The 19,646-nt window shown below is 40.9% G+C and overlaps 1 protein-coding gene across 1 annotated transcript in view; it reads left to right on the forward strand.

Moving 5' to 3' along the window:
- ETFA (electron transfer flavoprotein subunit alpha) overlaps positions 1-18,267 on the forward strand; it is a 44,293-nt gene extending 26,026 nt beyond the window's left edge. The window contains exons 10-12 of the mRNA XM_040343120.1: positions 10,000-10,065; positions 13,041-13,121; positions 18,061-18,267. Of these exons, the coding sequence (XP_040199054.1) occupies positions 10,000-10,065; positions 13,041-13,121; positions 18,061-18,099 (186 nt within the window). The 3' untranslated portion in view covers positions 18,100-18,267. The remainder of the gene's footprint in view (positions 1-9,999; positions 10,066-13,040; positions 13,122-18,060) is intronic.
- The last annotated feature ends 1,379 nt before the right edge of the window (positions 18,268-19,646 follow it).

The following is a 19,646-nucleotide window of genomic DNA, read 5'->3' on the forward strand; positions in this document are numbered from 1 at the left end:
CGACCTGCAGCATGATGGAAGTTTCATTCCTTTCTCTCAGCTTCGTATAACGAAGGACATCCCTTTTAAGGGAGCACTATAGATATTTGCAGGTCCGCCATTTCTTTCAGACACACTATGCGACTACGCCCTCAGACACCAATACGGCATTTGAAACATTGTGTGCCACCTCCCCAAGGCAGAGGGGGCTTATTTCTATACTCTACGGCTCACTGGGGGGAAGCGCGGGTGACTCTATTTTAAAACATATGTCCCAATGGAATCAAGAGTTGAGCCTGGACTATGAACATAAAAATTGGGATGCTTGCTGGCAAAATATGAGGAAGTGTTCCGTCTCCTTATCAGTTAGAGAGACGGCCATCAAGCTGTTTACCCGGTGGTACCTCACCCCTCTTCGTTTGAGCAGGATTTTTCCTCAATGCTCCCCACTATGTTTCCGAGGCTGTCCTGTACAAGGGACCTTTCTACATCTATTTTGGGAATGTGAGAGGTTGCGTCCCACCTGGAGGGCGGTTTTGGATTTGCTGGATAAACTCGCTGGGAGTAGCATGGTTCTGACACACACTCATTGTCTGCTGTTTGAGAAAATCCCCGATACCCCTAAACCCCTGTTGCGCCTCTTGCACACTATATGCGTGGCAGTACAGTGGACGATTGCGCTCCATTGGAAGTCTTCCTCGGTCCCTTTTGCGCAGGTTATATCTAGGGTTGACCAAATTATGCTCACAGAGAAGATCCATCATACACTTAGAGACACCATGCCTCTTCACAAAGCTAAATGGGACCCCTGGTTTTTGTACCGAATCTCAGATGCCAGCTAATCTGATTTTCTCGGTATATAGTGTTCTTTGATAATTTTTTTTTTTTTTTTTTTTTCTCTTCTCATTTAACTATATCCGCTGTTAGCTGCGACATTTGACTGTCATTTTTGTCAAAATTTCATTCTTCTTTATTTTTTTTTTATTTTTTTCTCTCTTCTTCTCCTTTTCTTTTTAAGTGTTAATTTTGTATATTTTGCTTCTTGCACTGCTAATTACACTGACTGATGCCATGACTATGGTTGCTGTGGATTTTTGTTACTAACTCACGAGTGTTTTATCTGTTATCTGTTATTTTATCGGATGTATTTCACAGATGTCTGTACTTTACGATATCCCTCAACCTACCTGTCATGTCTACAGTATGCTCATTTTGTGCATTTTGTATTGATCTATTATAATCTAATAAAAACTCTTAAGTAAAAAAACACCAAATACAAAAACAGGTTTGGGGTATATTATGTCAGGGCTTGATTGCCTTCTGGTAAATGCAGAGTTCTATTTTACTTACTCAATTTGTTTTGTGTCATTGACTTAAAAAAAAGTGTGTCCGAAGCCTTGTTTTGAAGCAAGTGTAAACGAGCCCCTTGGGCTTGTTCACACTTGACTCAATTTCTGACGCTTAACAAACACTCCTATAGCATTAGTATGGGCATTAGACTGGCATTTTGTTAAAAATGCTCCCCAAATGCCCCATGGGCAGATTTGAAACATTTGGTGAGCATTATGGTGTGTTAAAACTGATATACGAACTAATCTTAACGGCCGGCAACCGCACCACAACTGCCTGCCAGAGCGTTTCTGAAGCATAACCATAGACTTGAATGGGAGGTGTTGAAAGGCTTCAAATGCCTCCTAAATCGACATGGGGCTTTAATTTTGAAGCAATGCTAACGCTTCATGTTTTCATAGTGTGAGCAGCATTGTGTGCTGTCCATTGTAACATTTGCATAGGCGGTTTAAGGGGTGTTTTTAACGCCTCTCAAATGCCTGCTTTTAATGCCAATGTGATCCTGGCCTTAAAGGGGTTGTAAAAAAAAAGTTCCCTAAATAGCTTCCTTTACCTTAGTGTAGTCCTCCTTCACTTACCTCATCCTTCCATTTTGCTTTTAAATGTCCTTATTTCTTCCGAGAAATCCTCACTTCCTGTTCTTCTGTCTGTAAGTCCACATAGTAATGCAAGGCTTTCTCCCTGGTGTGGAGAAAGCCTCTTGAGGGGGGAGGGAGCGAGCAGGAGAGTCAGGACACTCTACTTTGCAGATAGAGAAAGGAGCAGTGTGTTAGTGGGCGTCCTGACTATTCTGCTCGCCCCCTCCCCCCTCAAGAGGCTTTCTCCACACCAAGGAGAAAACCTTGCATTACTGTGTGTAGTTACAAACAGAAGAACAGGAAGTGAGGATTTCTCATGAGGACATTTAAAAGCAAAATCGAAAGATGATGTAAGTGAAGGAGGACTGCACTAAGGTAAAGGAAGCTATTTAGGGAAAACATTTTTTACCTTTACAACCCCTTTAAGGTGCCATTCACACTTGCAAATGAGGCCATGTGCATGTTCCTGGTGATTTATCTGCGAGAGGCAGCCCCACTGAAAGCAATGGGAGGCAGACATCTCCAGCAGCCAATTACGGCGGCGCTCACAGGTAATGACTCCTTTAGCAAACACATTTGAGTGATCAGCCCTGGCCTATGTACCTCATTCTTTAGGTTCATCACCTCCTGAGGGAAGTTGGGGAACCCCAGAGTTTCCTAAGTACTTAAAACGCCTGCCTAGTGTTGGATTGACATTAGGATTTCTGTTTCAATATGTTTAGAGTTTTTCCAAGAAATGCACAAATTGTAGGCAAATCATGATGTCAGAGTAAGAAAGGCCCACAACGCAGGTGGAGCATACAAAAACCAAGAGATCCAACTATCCTACTACGTAATTGGCTACAGTTACAAAGGATCACTATATAAAGTACAAGTTCAATATACCCCGTTTCCCCAAAAATAAGACCTACCCTGAAAATAAGACCTAGCGTTATTTCCCAGGAGGGCTGCAATATAAGACCTACCCCGAAAATAAGCCCTAGTTAAAAATACTTGTAAAATCCACTCTATTACAGTAGTATATAATGTACATTCTGTGTGTTTCTGTAATATAATTGTGGGAAAGAGAGCTCCGGCGGGTCGCAGAAGCCCAGAATGGCGCTATAACAAATGTATTTGGCACAATTATATTACAGGAACACGCACATTGTACATTATATAATACTGTAATTGAGTGGATTGTAGGATTTTACAAGCATTTTAACTCAGTTCACACTGGGGATTCCTGACAGGCAGGGAGGGAGAGGGGGAGAGAAGACAGCACATTACATGGTAAGACCTACCAAGAAAATAAGCCCTACTGTGTCTTTTGTTGGCATAATTAATATAAGACACAGGCTTATTTTCGGGGAAACACGGTAGCGATAAAGAACAGTAAAAACAAGCGTTGTAAAGTGATTGATAGAAGTGCGCAAAACCTTTTTGCTGTTTCAGTGGAGTTACAACAGGTGTACCCTTGGCTTTTTTTATTCGGGGTATGTAGGATTGTGTTTAGGGTTGTCCCGATACCACTTTTTTAGGACCGAGTACAAGTACCGATACTTTTTTTCATGTAGTCGCCGATACCGAATACCGATACTTTTTTTAAATGTCATGTGACAGTTTTCAAACCACAATACAGACTAAGGATATTTTCTTTAGAATTATGAAGAACTCTAACTCAAGACATTATAAAAGAATAAAAATGAGTAAAAATGAATAAAAATGTTTTATTTGCTTGTCACGCAGTAGTAAAAAACTCAAAGAATTTTCATAGAACATGTTGATAAATACAAAAAAAGTATTCTATTTAGGTATCGGGAGCATTTGCGCGAGTACGAGTACTCCCGCAAATACTCGGTATCGGTCCCGATACCGATACTAGTATCGGTATCTGGACAACCCTAATTGTGTTTGTCTCTTACTCATAGCTAAAGCCAGCAGCTTTCCCAGCCTATTCCCTCACATTAAATAATTTTGGTCCATTTTTATGGAATATTCTCTTTGTTTGAGTTTAGACATTTCTTAAAAGGATTGTAAAGGCAGAATCTTTTTTCATATTAATGCATTCTATGCTTTTAAAGGGGTTGTAAAGACAAATATATCTTCCTCTTAAATTAAAGTCTGACAGTAGCTGATAAAGTAAAAATAATGTTTTGCATTATAACTAGTTTGATACCTGTTGAAATCGAGTTGTTTTATTCACCTCCGTCACTCCTGTATCATTATTCTCACTGACTTCCTGGTTTGGGGTGCGCATTCATTCTCGCTACATCACGGCCTAATGGGAACTACAGTTCCCATTAGGCTTAGCCTCCATGCCTGTGAGGGATAAGAGAGCATCTTCATGCATGGCTGTAGTCATAGGGAGGGGGTGAGCACATTCTGCTTTCTACCATGCAAAACAGCTCAGATGCTGGTGGAAAGCAAGAAGAGGAGTGACAGGAAATGGCATTTTCAAACCTGGATTACTGTATTTTGGAGGTCAAAAGGAAAAACAAGGTAAGTGATATTTAAATGCTCTAGCTTACTGCAATCAATTGATCTAATAAAAAACGAACCTTTAGTGTTCCTTTAAGATAAAGCCTTCTGTGTGCAGCAGCCCCCCAATACTTACCTGAGGTCGCTCTCTGTTCAGTGATGTCCACAAGTGTCTCTGGCGTCCCAGATTCTCCTTCCTGATTGGCTGAGATGCAGCCATTTGGCTCCCGCTGCTGTTAATCAAAGTCAGCTAGCCAATCAGGGGAGAGGGAGGGGCCAGGTCAGGGATTGGCATCTGTATGGACACAGGGAGCTGTGACTCAGCTCGGGTGCCACCATAGCAAGCTGCTTGCTATCGGGGCACTGAACAGGAGGGAGGGACCAGAGAAGAGGAAGATCCGGGCTGCTCTGTGCAAATTCACTGCAACAGCGCAGGTAACTGTAACATGTTTGTAAAGTTTGTTTTTGTCCTATAAAAATAACAATCACTTTAAGTTAACTTTTATGCAAAATACCCAGGTGAGCAATACTAGCAAAGCATTGTTCACTGTCAATTAGCATTTTAGTTTGGCGCAATTTGCCACAGGGTTGTGGGCTTTAAGAGCCTCCTACAATACTGGGTAGGACACTGAGACTTTGTCTTTTAATTGAAGAGCAGAAGCAAATTTGATCTCAGGGATTATAAAAATATGGAGTGCCTTGTTTAGCTGTCAGTTGTGATGTTTTAGGCCATGGCTAACCATTGCTGTGACTCTACCAGGTGTGTCATTCATAATGTGCACAGGGGTAGTGGTAATGATTTACAAGAATAAGGTCCAATCTGGAGTAGAAATTGTGAGCTGCGAGTAGTACAAGTAGTCCTTTGTATTGGGATGCAGAATGCTCCATGCATCTAGTAGTTGCAGTTTGTAAAGGGGGTGCTTGACTCAATCAAGTTTTTAAATAAGTGTAATCACTTGAGTCTCAACGTAAAACAGCACTAGGATGAAGGGCTTTTAAACACACTCTTGGCTGCTATAGTGGCTGGAAGCGTGTACTCCTGTTAAGCTGTCAGCTTTCAGATTAAAGAGATTCAGGCAGCTTCCACAATCAAGGCAACATGCCGCCTGCATGTATCTCAGGCTCTTTTGTCCCATCTGAGGGCCTGGGACAGCCATTATGTCACACGTCAGTTCACAGATTCTCCCTTTGGTGCATGAACCTGGATGTGACGTGTATTCTGTACTCCATTAGCTGGAGACCCCTGATGTCTTCATAAAGGCAAAAACTTTTTATACATTAAAAGTGACACAAAAAAAAAAAGTTTAAAGCCCCCACATATACACACAAACCTACAAAAACGCATGCGTTGGGTTGCCTATGTACGAAAACAGCAATTGACTTGCACATCTATATAGACAAAAATGCTGGAGTGAAGGTAATCATTCTAGGCCCATTATTCACATTTAACTCCAATCTGATAACCTGTAGGGGCTTTTCATCACCTATGGACAATTTTGGGTACTGAAATTTGTCAGTTTCACTGGCGCACACAATTTTAAGACTTAATATGGGCTGTCTATTGTTGGGTATCTGTTTACACAGCACAACCTCATATTGTGTATTTTAACCCCCCAAAAAACTGGGTTATATATTATGTTTGTGTGAACTAAAATTAACTTTAGCGTATTTTTTACCAATCTATGGGTTTTGAAAATGCCTCAACATGTGTGCAAAAAAAATGGCTCTGGGACTGAAGTGCCTGACAAAAGTCCCTCATTCACTTTTGATTTAAACATATCGTATTTATCGGCGTATAACACGCACCCTAACTTTAAGAGGGAAGTTTCAGGAAAAAACATTCCACAGCCCCTGCGTATAACACGCAGGCACAGTTTACCCTCCATTTTCGGGGTAAAAAAGTGAGTGTTATACGCCAATAAATACAGTAAATAATGAAAATTATTGCTCTACCTCTGGCACAAACACCTTTACATATGTATCTTAACCAGGTATTTGTGTGTGGATGAGGATCTTTTAAATATATTTGAATTTTTTTGTTTATATATTTATTTTTTTACCTTTTTATTATTATCACATATTATGCTGCCCCCTGGATTTTGACAGATATGACCCCAGAGTGCTCAGAAATGAGCACTTCCAGGTTCATACAGCTTACAGAAATTGACAAATATCTCGCTGCTCTCTATCCTAATAAATCAGCCCCTAAGTATACAGATGTCTGTAATAAGTGCTGGGTGTGTTGCCCATAGCAACCAAGGATTCGACTGTACTTTTCTGGTGCGAGGTTGAGCTCAACTGGTTGCCATAACGAGCTTCATTGACTGCAATAAATAAGAACTTATTTTATTCCCTTATAGCAGAGACCAGCAGCATCCTCCCTATCCATAGAAGAAAATATATTTAACTTTAAATTCTAACCTAGATTATATGATTTCTTATGTATTTTAGATATACATGCACAACACTAATAAGGGCTGTTTGAAGGTACATGTTGGCTTGCTTTTAATGTGTCCACATCTTGCACTGTTCTGGCCACACAGGAGTTAATAGGGATTAAAGGGGGATCCAGAACATCCTGGCCAAATTGCTTTTATGTTTAACCCCCAGGGAGCAGCACGTCAACTGCTTTCAGCTAAATGCACTGACATATGAATATTTTACAGCAATCTAATGTTTTTTCCGGCGGCCCCATAGGACTTGCGAATCAATTTGCGAATGTTGTTCTCCCGCAGTTAAAGGCTGAGCTGGATAATTTGGGATGAAAGAGGCTGTCAGCCCAGAGCTTTTTAAGGGCTTAATAAGAAAGTAAAAATCACTCCCACCTGATATCCATCCCATCTACTTAAAGTTTTATGCTCCTTTCCTACCGCCGCTCCACATAAATACATCTGTGTGGAACTTGTATGTACTTGGTCCTTATACCCGACCTGTGCTAGATCTCTCAGCATATACATGGCATGAGTCTGAGTAGCCTGGGTAAAACGAAATTTTGGTTGGATCACAGAAATCCTGCCTTTTATCCCTGGTAGCTTTGTCCTACTTCAGAAGCCGCAGATCAGTGCAATTTGCACCTTTCGATTTCATTGCGACTTTGTTTAAAAGAAGTCTTTTAGCAATCTCTCTTTGTTTGGAACAAGCAGTCATGTGTACTTCTGGTTGCAGTCATGTTTACTACTCTTAGCAACCTCTTCTTTTCCCCCTCACTTTCATTTGTATGGAACATCCAGTGCACATTAGTTGCAGTCATGTGTACCATTAACATGCTACAAGTCCCATAGTCTATCTCAGGAGCGTGCAAGAGAGGGTGGTCACCTCCCCACATACAGTAGGACCATGGAGAATAAATGTAGCCACCCTCTAACAGGAAGTCAGATTACAGCAAGGCATTTTGAGGTTTGAAGGAGGCTGAGAGCAGTAGAAGGGACTTTTATATACTCAATATCTCTGCCTCACTGACGCTCTAAAGCCTCGTACACACAATCAGATTTTCCAACCGGAATTGTGTGATGACAGGCTGTTGTTGGAAAATCCGACCATTTGTATGCTCCATCGGACAATTGTTGTTGGATTTTCTGACATCAAATGTTGGATACAGGGTTGACAACGTTCAGTAAATTTACAAACCGTTTGTAAAATCCGTAATTTTTGCATCTGTCCATAAATGTCCATTATGGACGTGTAGTCTGTATGTCCGTTATGGACATATGCAAAAAAGACAGATTTTAAAAACTGTTTGTAAATTTACTGACGGTTGACAACCCTGGTTGGATAGCATGCTTTTAAAATTTCCCGACAACTAATGTGTGATGTCGGATTATCCGATTGTGTCCGTCGGGAAAAAATCCAAAATATAAACACGCATGCTCAGAAGCAATGCTAACCATAACACAACATTAGCAGAAATTGCCCAAAGAGTGGCGCTAAAGAGCTAAAAAAAAGTTTCGTATTTGTTGGCTGACAACGTTTTTGCAGTTTGTATGCAGGACAAGTTCACGGCCAACGCCCTTCGAACAAAAGTCTTACACTTTGTCCTGCGGAAATCCGATCGTGTGTATGAGGCTTTACTGTTCCTGGATCATCTTCCTGCTGATCTAAAGTGAATCAGTCATAAAGGAAGCTGTATTGCTCAACCAGAGAATAGGTGGGTCCATCTGCCTGCTGTGGAATGAGGTAGAGGTGTACACATTACAAAATCTTGACTCAATAGTCTTACACAGTTACCAATTCTATGCAAGTAAACTATGTAATTAGGCGGTATGCCTGGAATTACACTTTAATGCCTCGTGTACACACGACCGGTTTTCCCGTTGGGGAAACTGTCATGACAGCTTTTGGTCGGGAAAACCGGCTGTGTGTATGCTCCATCACAGTTTTCCTGACAGGAAAACCACCGGGAGTCCCGGCGGGAAATATGAGAATATGTTCTCCTTTTTTTTTCCCCGCCGGGATTCCCGGCAGTTTTTAAGCCGGCCTTTTACCTATGGGGAAAACCTGCGGTGGAGCATACACATGGCCGGGTTTCCCACCAAAGCTCTCATGGCAGTTTTCCTGCCGGGAAACCTGGCCGTGTATAGGGGGAAAAACGTACCGAGCAGGTTCTCGGGTTTTCCTGGCTGACTTTTTACTGTCGGGAAAATTGATCGTGTGTACAAGACATAAGTGTATGCGATATTACATACAATATAAAAAGAACTTCTGTTCAATACACATTCCATGAACAAGAAATATTTTATATGTAACTTTGCTATATGCTAAATTTAAAATATAGGAACAGCTGTGTCATATTCATGTCTTCATGTTTTATTTTGCTGAGAAATCACTTTGAAAAACACCCCTTAGCATTTCTGGACGTGGCTATATGAAGTAAGAGCAGATAATTCATGTAGCATTTACTTCCTGGAATCCACCTGCCCTTAGCTCAGGCATGCAGGAGGGGGTGTGCTTGGCTTAGAAACCCCTCCCCCCTCCATCATAGACTCCTGGGATGTATAACATAATTCGCCTAGACCTGGAAACCAAGAAGTGACTGAAGAAATGTAAACAAAATTGGTTTAAAACAAGTAAATATGATCATATAGACAGGAAGTGTGTTATTTGCAGGATTACCAGGTAAAAAAAAAAAAAGGAAAACCCTGGAAAAAAAAAACTAAAACAGCCACCATATAAAAGGATTGTTGAGCTGCAATATATTACATTTTTGTTTTTGTGTTTAGCGATGCATTATCCCTTGGAGATTAGCAATGAAAAGATGCACACTGCTCACTGACGGGGCATCTTTTGCAGATAAATGCCTATTGCACCTCTTTATGCAAAGTGTGCCCAAGCAGCAGTGTACCACCACAGAAAAGTGTTTGGTGGTAATGGGTTTTAAAAGGAACATATCCTACTTTCTGTTTTCTATATTTTTGTTGGTAGAGATACCATACACCCTGTGCTGATACTTTGCCTCCAAGACTGATGTGGGAATTGACTTTCAAGCACAATCCTTTATAATGACTTTATTTTTATTTCCCTTGTCTTCTATGATTTTTCTCTTTTTTTAGGAAAAAAAAATCGTATACAAAAATAACAATGAAAGATTTGTTCCCTAATCTTATGCAAGTTATTAACTCTGCTGTGTTGATTGCAGGAGCTGTACATTGCGGTCGGCATCTCAGGAGCTATCCAGCACTTGGCTGGAATGAAGGACAGCAAGGTAAAAATGTATCTCTTGTGTGCTCTCCTATGTTTACATCTTAATCGTACATTGCAGGACACAGGCTTAATTGTAATAGGCCCTGAGGGGTTATAGGCTGGAAACGGCAAATCTTTTTAGGACACACCCCCTGGATGCCTTTCCTATGTCCCAGGGTGGGCAATTAATTTTTCCAAGGGGCCGCATGAGAAACTGGGACTGTTCAGGGACACTGGAAAGATCCATAAGTATGTTACCCTTTAATGCCTAAGCCTATTTCTGACATTTGTTGCTTACGAGTTAAATCTGTATTCTTGCTAGAAAATTACTTGGAACCCCCAAACATATTTATATATATATATATATATACAGGGAGTGCAGAATTATTAGGCAAGTTGTATTTTTGAGGATTAATTTTATTATTGAACAACAACCATGTTCTCAATGAACCCAAAAAACTCATTAATATCAAAGCTGAATATTTTTGGAAGTAGTTTTTAGTTTGTTTTTAGTTTTAGCTATTTTAGGGGGCTATCTGTGTGTGCAGGTGACTATTACTGTGCAGAATTATTAGGCAACTTAACAAAAAAAAAATATATACCCATTTCAATTATTTATTTTTACCAGTGAAACCAATATAACATCTCAACATTCACAAATATACATTTCTGACATTAAAAAAACAAACAAAAACAAATCAGTGACCAATATAGCCACCTTTCTTTGCAAGGACACTCCAAAGCCTGCCATCCATGGATTCTGTCAGTGTTTTGATCTGTTCACCATCAACATTGCGTGCAGCAGCAACCACAGCCTCCCAGACACTGTTCAGAGAGGTGTACTGTTTTCCCTCCTTGTAAATCTCACATTTGATGATGGACCACAGGTTCTCAATGGGGTTCAGATCAGGTGAACAAGGAGGCCATGTCATTAGTTTTTCTTCTTTTATACCCTTTCTTGCCAGCCACGCTGTGGAGTACTTGGACGCGTGTGATAGAGCATTGTCCTGCATGAAAATCATGTTTTTCTTGAAGGATGCAGACTTCTTCCTGTACCACTGCTTGAAGAAGGTCTCTTCCAGAAACTGGCAGTAGGACTGGGAGTTGAGCTTGACTCCATCCTCAACCCGAAAAGGCCCCACAAGCTCATCTTTGATGATACCAGCCCAAACCAGTACTCCACCTCCACCTTGCTGGCGTCTGAGTCGGACTGGAGCTCTCTGCCCTTTACCAATCCAGCCACGGGCCCATCCATCTGGCCCATCAAGACTCACTCTCATTTCATCAGTCCATAAAACCTTAGAAAAATCATTCTTGAGATATTTCTTGGCCCAGTCTTGACGTTTCAGCTTGTGTGTCTTGTGCAGTGGTCGTCGTCTTTCAGCCTTTCTTACCTTGGCCATGTCTCTGAGTATTGCACACCTTGTGCTTTTGGGCACTCCAGTGATGTTGCAGCTCTGAAATATGGCCAAACTGGTGGCAAGTGGCATCTGCACGCTTGACTTTTCTCAGTTCATGGGCAGTTATTTTGCTCCTTGGTTTTTCCACACGCTTCTTGCGACCCTGTTGACTATTTTGAATGAAACGCTTGATTGTTCGATGATCACGCTTCAGAAGTTTTGCAATTTTAAGAGTGCTGCATCCCTCTGCAAGATATCTCACTATTTTTGTCAAGTCCTTCTTTTGACCCATTTTGCCAAAGGAAAGGAAGTTGCCTAATAATTATGCACACCTGATATAGGGTGTTGATGTCATTAGACCACACCCCTTCTCATTACAGAGATGCACATCACCTAATATGCTTAATTGGTAGTAGGCTTTCGAGCCTATACAGCTTGGAGTAAGACAACATGCATAAAGAGGATGATGTGGTCAAAATACTCATTTGCCTAATAATTCTGCACTCCCTGTGTGTGTATGTGTATGTGTGTATATATATATATATATATATATATATATATATAATATTTTTAGCAGAGACCCTAGACAATAAAATGGTTATCGTTGTTATATTTTATATTGCACTGTATTTGCACAGTGGTCTTTCGAACACACTTTTCTGGGGGGAAAAACAAACCTTTTATGAATGGAATTATTATTTTTTTTTTGTATAATGTGAAAGATGATGTTACGGCGAGTAGATAGATACCTAACATGTCACGATTTGAAATTGTGCAAACTCTTGAAATGGCGACAAACTACGGTACCTAAAAAGATGAAAGAATGACTGAAGTTCTGCTTTAATCTAACCCAATGCAAGGTAAAATCTGGTTGCTTTAGGTAATTGCACAGCATTGTGGTTTTCCAAATGGTAAGAGATCTTTGGCCATCTGTATGCAGCTTTTAGTCCATTCTTGGGGCCTGTCAAGTGGGTCCGCCTCCAGCGACACGCCATTTAAAAATCACCCTGTTTTTTGTTTTCAAGGCAAAATATAATGTATACAGTAACCATTCATTTTGCAAATTGTATATTTCCATCTGACCTATTCAGTGAAGATGTGCATACAGAAGCCCGGAGTACCAGTCAGTTTTTTTCACTGATGACCAATTTGTAAAAAGTGGTTTCTGAATTTAGTGTTTTTTTGTACTCTGAAATGTACAACTGTCATTAAGGGTATGGCCACCCAAATTGTGTTTCTAGCCTTGGGTAGAGGAGGGAAGAGTTGGAACCTTGGTTTTTATTGCTGTCTTCTAGTTTCAGAGATCCCCTTTCTACATCAGTCCATTTCATAACTGCTACTGGGGCAAAATGTCACAAGAACAGGAGGGGAAATCTTCAATGGGGACATCTGTGGGATTCTCCTTTCTGTTCGATCTCCTGAAAGTGAAGTGAAAGGAAATTTCTCTAGAGGAGACGCACAGCAATAAGAACATAATGGCAGTTCTATCCCTTGCCAAAGCTATCCATGTGATAGCATGTTTTGATTGGAGTTCTATTGCCATGGACAGCACTGTTTGTGTTTAATAAAACTTGGATAATGTGTTTTCAATCCGCAGACTATTGTTGCCATAAATAAGGATCCAGAGGCTCCAATTTTCCAGGTGTCAGATTATGGTTTAGTGGCAGATTTATTTAAGGTAAGTCTTTTCCCCCCCTATGTGTAATCTTTACATTTATTGTAGAAGTAAGACAGGGGGCTCCACTGCAGAAATTCTTCTCATGAGATTGGGAAGGCATATTCTGGTACTGCTGAAGAGCGGAAAACTCTTTACACATGATACTTGTATGTATTCTACTATACAACATACCGTATATACTCGAGTATAAGCCAAGGCACCTAATTTTACCACAAAAAAAAAAAACGGGAAAACATATTGACTCGAGTATAAGCCTAGGGTGGGAAAATGCAGCAGCTACTGGGTAAACAATGCCCATCTGCAGCCTCACTGTGCCCACATATGCAGTCTCTCACAGTCAGCAGTAAAACGGCGTGTCTGCCACTGTGTAATCCATATGCAGCTATACCCTTTCATTAGTAAAACAGCGTGTGTCTGCCGCTGTATAATCCAGTCTGTTCCTGTCGTAAGAAAGCCCCGCCTCCTCCTCGTCCGTCTGTGATAGAGGAACACTGATACGATGCTGGCAAACTGTATCAGTGTTTCGCTTATCACAGACGAGGAGGCGGCGGGGCTGTCTTACAATGGACAGCCGAACAAACTGGATTATACAGCAGCAGACCCGCTGTTTTACTGCTGCCTTGAGTATAAGCCGAGGGGGGTCGTTTTTCAGCCTAAAAAAATGGGCTGAAAATCTCGGCTTATACTCGAGTATATACGGTAGATAATTATTACCAACCAAAATTTGATAGAGTAGTTTGTTTTTGTGTCATTGTGTAACTACATGTTGTGAAAAAAGAGAGAATATGGGATTCCCACCTAATTGTAAAAGCAGCAGTATTCACCGATATTTTCGGGGGGTGCAATCTGATGTAAAGTATGACCAAAAATAAGAAAAAAAACAGACTGCTGCACACCCTAAAGAGTTAACTACACATTTTATTGAAGCTATATCAAAAACATATATAGGACATAAAAACTGGTCCCCTAACTGGACCTACACAGATCATTCCCCATTAAAAGAACCCCAATAACGGCATGTACTGGTAACTAAACAAACTCGATTCCCCCGCAGGAGGACCGAGGTATATGAATAGCACACCCACCATCCACAGAACACAGACACGGTGTAAATAAATAAATAAAAAAACTTTTATCTAAAATACAAATTTTCCTATTGTATTCCATTCCCCTCCCCTCTTTAATCTTTTTGGTCTGCCCCTTTCTTGCCCAGTCTTATTGTTATTTTTTAAACTACTTCCAAAGTGTAAATTGAGGCAAAGCATGAAGTGTGTCATTGTTGGCAGTCAACATAACCATAATCTGTAATCAATTTATACTTGTAGTGTGACCAAGGTAAGGCCTGAGGGGCAATTGTCCCGATAGGGGTGCAGATCCAATAAAAAATAATTGTTATTGGATCCAATCCTTCTCCACTCCATCCAAAAGAAACCCAGTCACAACAGGGCATTAACAAGAATTTTCATCCTGAATTTAATTTCAGTGTTCTCTTATTTGGTATGTTTGAAACTGTGTGTGACGTTGGGGAGCTGAAAAGGCAGCAGGTGTCGGGATTCAGTGGACCCCTGGCAATTAAAGTGGACATCAACTAATCTATACTTACCACTGGCATTGCAATATCCGCACACTCCCCTGCTGGCACTGACATCTCCCCAACTTCAGGGTTTTCGGCAGGTGTGGGATGACCTCGAGCACATGAGTTATTAGTGGCAGCCAGCAAATGCTGGGATTGTATATGGAGCTGTGCAGCTCGGTGTAAATAAAAAGTCCAAGACAGCTGTATACAGTTTGGAATACATGTCTCTAAAGCCTCGTACACACGATCGGGTTTCCCTTCCGTGGAATTTTGTTTGAAGGGTGTTGGCCGTGAACTTGGTATGCATACAGACGGTAGAACTTTTTCAGCCAACATAAATTAAACCACGTGGTTTTTCAGCTCTTTAGCGCCACCCTTTGGGAAACTTCTGCTAGTGTTGTGCTATGGTTAGCATTGGTTTGGAGCATGCGTGTTTGTACTTTGGATTTTACTCCGATAGACTTGTGTACAAAATGATCGGAAAATCTGACTAGACACTTTTGTTGTTGGAAAGTCCGACAAAAATTGTCAGATGGAGCATACAAACGGTCGGATTTGCCGACAAAACACGTCCATCACACATTTGTTGTCGGAAAATCCGATCGTGTGTACAAGGATTAGGATATTGGGTTGTGTGATGGATTTTTGGTGACATGCAGATTTCTTCTGCTTTTAAACAATGACCTATGTATTTTATCTTGAAAGTGCACTATTTATTTATTTTTATTTTTTTGTCCCGTCACCCTGACTTAAACGATCCCACACTCTCCATGGCCGCTATTGTTTGCTAATCCAGCAATGAAAGGCTCCCTCTCCTGACTTCGCCCATGCAGTACAACCCTAAGAGACTTCTATAGGGTTAGTCTATCTTTGTCTCGTGGTCAGCAGATAGGCCTCATTAGAAGTCTATAGGGCTGCAACATGCAGGTGTGACCAGAAGAGGGCCTTTCACCACTGGATGTAAACAAAGCAGGCTACAGCCGTTGGATCTTGGCAATTATACAGCTGTAGATGGGGATGGTGGGATAAAAAGCACACTTGGGCCCCTTTCACACGGGCGGACCGTTTAGGCAGTTTTTTTTAGGCAGTTCTGAACGGATGCTCCATACACGTCTATGGAGCGACGGATGTCAGCTGTGACATGTTTGCTGACATCCAATCCGCTAAAGTCTGACGGATAGAAACCCTATTTTCCACCCATTGATCGGATGAAAACCGACTCTACGGTCGGTCTTCATCTGATTCCCCATAGAGGAGAGTGGCGCTCTGACAGGTCAGTTCCTGCACAGTGTGCAGAGAGAGATCTGTCATCTGCCTGCTCAGCGGGGATCATCGGAGCGATCCCTGCGGAAGCCCGTACACGGACATGTCCGTGTAAAAGGGGCCTTACTCTTTAAGAACACACAGGAGGGCTTTCTGGTTGCCTTTAACCACTTAAGCCCTGGACCAATATGCTGCAAAATGCCCAAAGACGTTTTTACAATTCGGCACTGCGTCGCTTTAACAGACAATTGCGCGCTCGTGCAACGTGGCTCCCAAACAAAATTGGCGTCTTTTTTTCCCCACAAACAGAGCTTTCTTTTGGTGGTATTTGATCACCTCCTGCGGTTTTTATTTTTTGCGCTATAAACAAAAATAGAGCGACAATTTTGAAAAAAATTCTATTTTTTTAATTTTTTACTTTTTGCTGTAATAAATATCCCCAAAAACATATATAATTTTTTTTTCTTTCCTCAGTTTAGGCCGATACGTATTCTTCTACCTATTTTTGGTAAAATAAATCGCAATAAGCGTTTATCGGTTGGTTTGCGCAAAATTTATAGCGTTTACAAAATAGGGGATAGTTTTATTGCATTTTTATTAATTATTTTTTTTATTTTTTACTACTATTGGCGGCGATCAGCGATTTTTTTTTTTTTTTTTTTTTTTTTTTTTTTCACTGCGACATTATGACGGACACTTCGGACAATTTTGACACATTTTTGGGACAATTGTCATTTTCACAGCAAAAAATGCATTTTAAATTGCATTGTTTATTGTGAAAATGACAGTTGCAGTTTGGGAGTTAACCACATGGGGCACTGTAGGAGTTGGGGTTCACCTAGTGTGTGTTTACAACTGTAGGGGGGTGTGGCTGTAGGACTGACGTCACCGATCGAGTCTCCCTATATAAGGGATCACTCGATCGATGCAGCCGCCACAGTGAAGCTCAGGGAAGCCGTGTTTACATACGGCTCTCCCCGTTCTTCAGCTCCGGGGAGCGATCGCTACGAAGCGGCTATAAACGAATAGCCGCGCCGTCGTCCCGGATCGCTCCCCATGGGAATCCAACCGCCGCATGTAGCGGGGGGGGGGCGTCCCGATCGGACCCCCCACCCGCTAGAAGGCAAGGACGTACAGGTAAGCCCATTTGCCTGTACGTGCCATTCTGTGGACGTACATATACATGCGGCGGTCGGGAAGTGGTTAACCCACCTCACCATAACTTTTCCAGTTATATTGTAATGAGACTTGTAAGTCCCCATGCTTTACTACAGGTTGCAATAAATGATTTTATGGCTCGTTCCACTATCCTAAAATGAGGAAATAAATGTTTTTTATTATAAAAGTGAGACATACTGGTTTCTTCTGTTTTAAAGAGAATGCATTTTTGTTTAAATACACAAAAACTGCACTTTTTTTTTTAAAATGATGTCTTGTGTGTCCAGACTTTTGTCTACTGGGAAAAGCAGGCAGAGTAGTGCCAGTTTTTAATGCGGTTTCTGAACTGACGCCTGCTGGCCAGATCTAAGACACCACCACTTACAATGTACACCATGTAGACAATTTCTCCAATAAATTTTGTAGGAGCATATTAATTCCACCTGATGGAAACGCAGTGTAAATAATTCAAGGGTTATTTTCTACAGAGGATCTTGAATGGGAACATTGGGACACCTCTCTAGTCCCACAGCTATTTACACAGAAATAATCCAATTCATTCCCAGTGTATCAGAAGAGGTTTCAAATGTCCAGCTGTTTTCTACCATCTTACATCAATTTTAGTAGCTTTATCAGGTGCAATATATTTCAAAATTGTTTGCTAGACACCAGAATGGATAGCGAACATTTTGTCGCTTACTTGCAGGACAGCGATTTGCGCCTCCACAGCTTAGTTTTTAGTAACACAGTGGGCTGGAAACTTTATTACGGTAAGTCCTTGTATGCAGGGTCACAGATCACCCCCTCTCTCTCTATTATTTATATAGTCAGAAATACAAATTATGCATATTCCAGGACAAGGACTGAATTCTCTCATTGTTTATGCTGAATTCTACCCCAATCCCAGTCATTCATATATTTATTTATTTTCCCCTATTGTAGGCGGTACCAGCAATGACAGAACTACTTAAGAAGAAATAAAGGAAATTCCACTTGCCAAGTAATAAACAGCTGCTGCTTAACAAAAAAAAAATCTTTGTAATTACAGGATACATTACTCCAAGCCTGATGATTATATGTTTTTTTACTGATGGTGTTTAAATGGTTTAGGAATAACAGAACTTTAATAAAAGCTACTTGTAAAATTCACAGTGTGTGTGTTTTTTTTTCTCTCTCCTCACATTGTCCCCTTAACAGAATTTATCTGATTTAACCACTTGCTATCCACCCCATAGCAGTTTTAATGCTACAGGGCAGCAGCTGTACACCATATCACGTGTATGTATATATATTTGTGATCCGGCATTTCTGGGGTATTGGGCGCAAACCTGCCTTAATGGCGGCTCATCACCTGCCGATCATTCGGTATACAGGCAGAATGGCAGTCTGCCTATGTAGACAAGTCAGATCGCCGTTCTGGCAGTAGGGAAGACATGGATTTATGCCTTCGCCCTAGTTAAAAAAAAAAAAAAAAAAAAAAAAGGGGCTAGGTACACATTTAACTCTTTGATTGCCCCTGATGTCAACCCCTTCTTAGCCAGTGTCAGTCTTTATTACTAGCACAATATTTGCACAACTGTTTATCAAAGTGAAAATAAGCAAATACATTTTAGTATACACAAAAAAAGAAAAAAACTTTCTTTTGGTTAAAATATAAAAATGGAATTGTATTGCGTAAATAGATGCCAAACGTGACAAGTCTTAAAACAATAGTACCAAAAAGCCTCCATAGACAATGCTTTAAAAGCCTTTACAGCGCTTCAGTTTGGAGTCAACTGTGAGCTCTGTTGCTAAAAATCTTTGTTCTCACTCAAACATTGGTGGTGATTCTTTACCTGTGTGGCGCAGTTGTGGTTAATCAATTGTCTACTTTGGGCGTCTTACAAACGTCCATAAATCCCCCTCCTCTGTACACAGGATGTGTCTTGTAAGCCTTGCACTATCTTATCTCCTTCTGCTCAGCTACTGTGCACAGCCCAAGATCCTATGACTGGGAGCTAGTCGGATGCCCTCCTCACTGAATAATCACTCTGAAAGACACTCAGTGAAAATTCAATGTAATATTTTAAGCTAAAACAAGTAACACAGTAGCCACGGGAGCGTGCCCACAAGGTAACCCCCGGGATAGTTCTTCTCCCTGGGGGGCGGGGGTTATCTAATGCGGAGAGGAGCCGGGGGACCCCAGAAGATGGCATTTGGGGCCACTCTGTGCAAAACGAACCGCACAGTAAAGGCAAGTATATGTTTGTTATTTAAAAAAAGAACCTTTGGTATCACTTCAAATAAGGACATGTGTGTTCCAGTGCGTTTTTATGCTTTTTACAGTGTTCCGGTACAGTAAAAATGCAGTATATTCTACTTTTCAGCTCCTGTTCCATGTTTCGATATTAAAATAAATTTGCTGGAAACTTTTTGAAGCACATACATACATTATCTTTTTAGGATTTACTGTTAAAAGCACATGGTTTAGGGTATATTGGTTTTATTTAAAATCGGTAAGAACTAAAAAATTACTGATGCATTATAAG

This window comes from Rana temporaria, chromosome 3 (genome assembly GCF_905171775.1).
Source record: "Rana temporaria chromosome 3, aRanTem1.1, whole genome shotgun sequence".
In the NCBI taxonomy this organism is placed as follows: domain Eukaryota; kingdom Metazoa; phylum Chordata; class Amphibia; order Anura; family Ranidae; genus Rana; species Rana temporaria.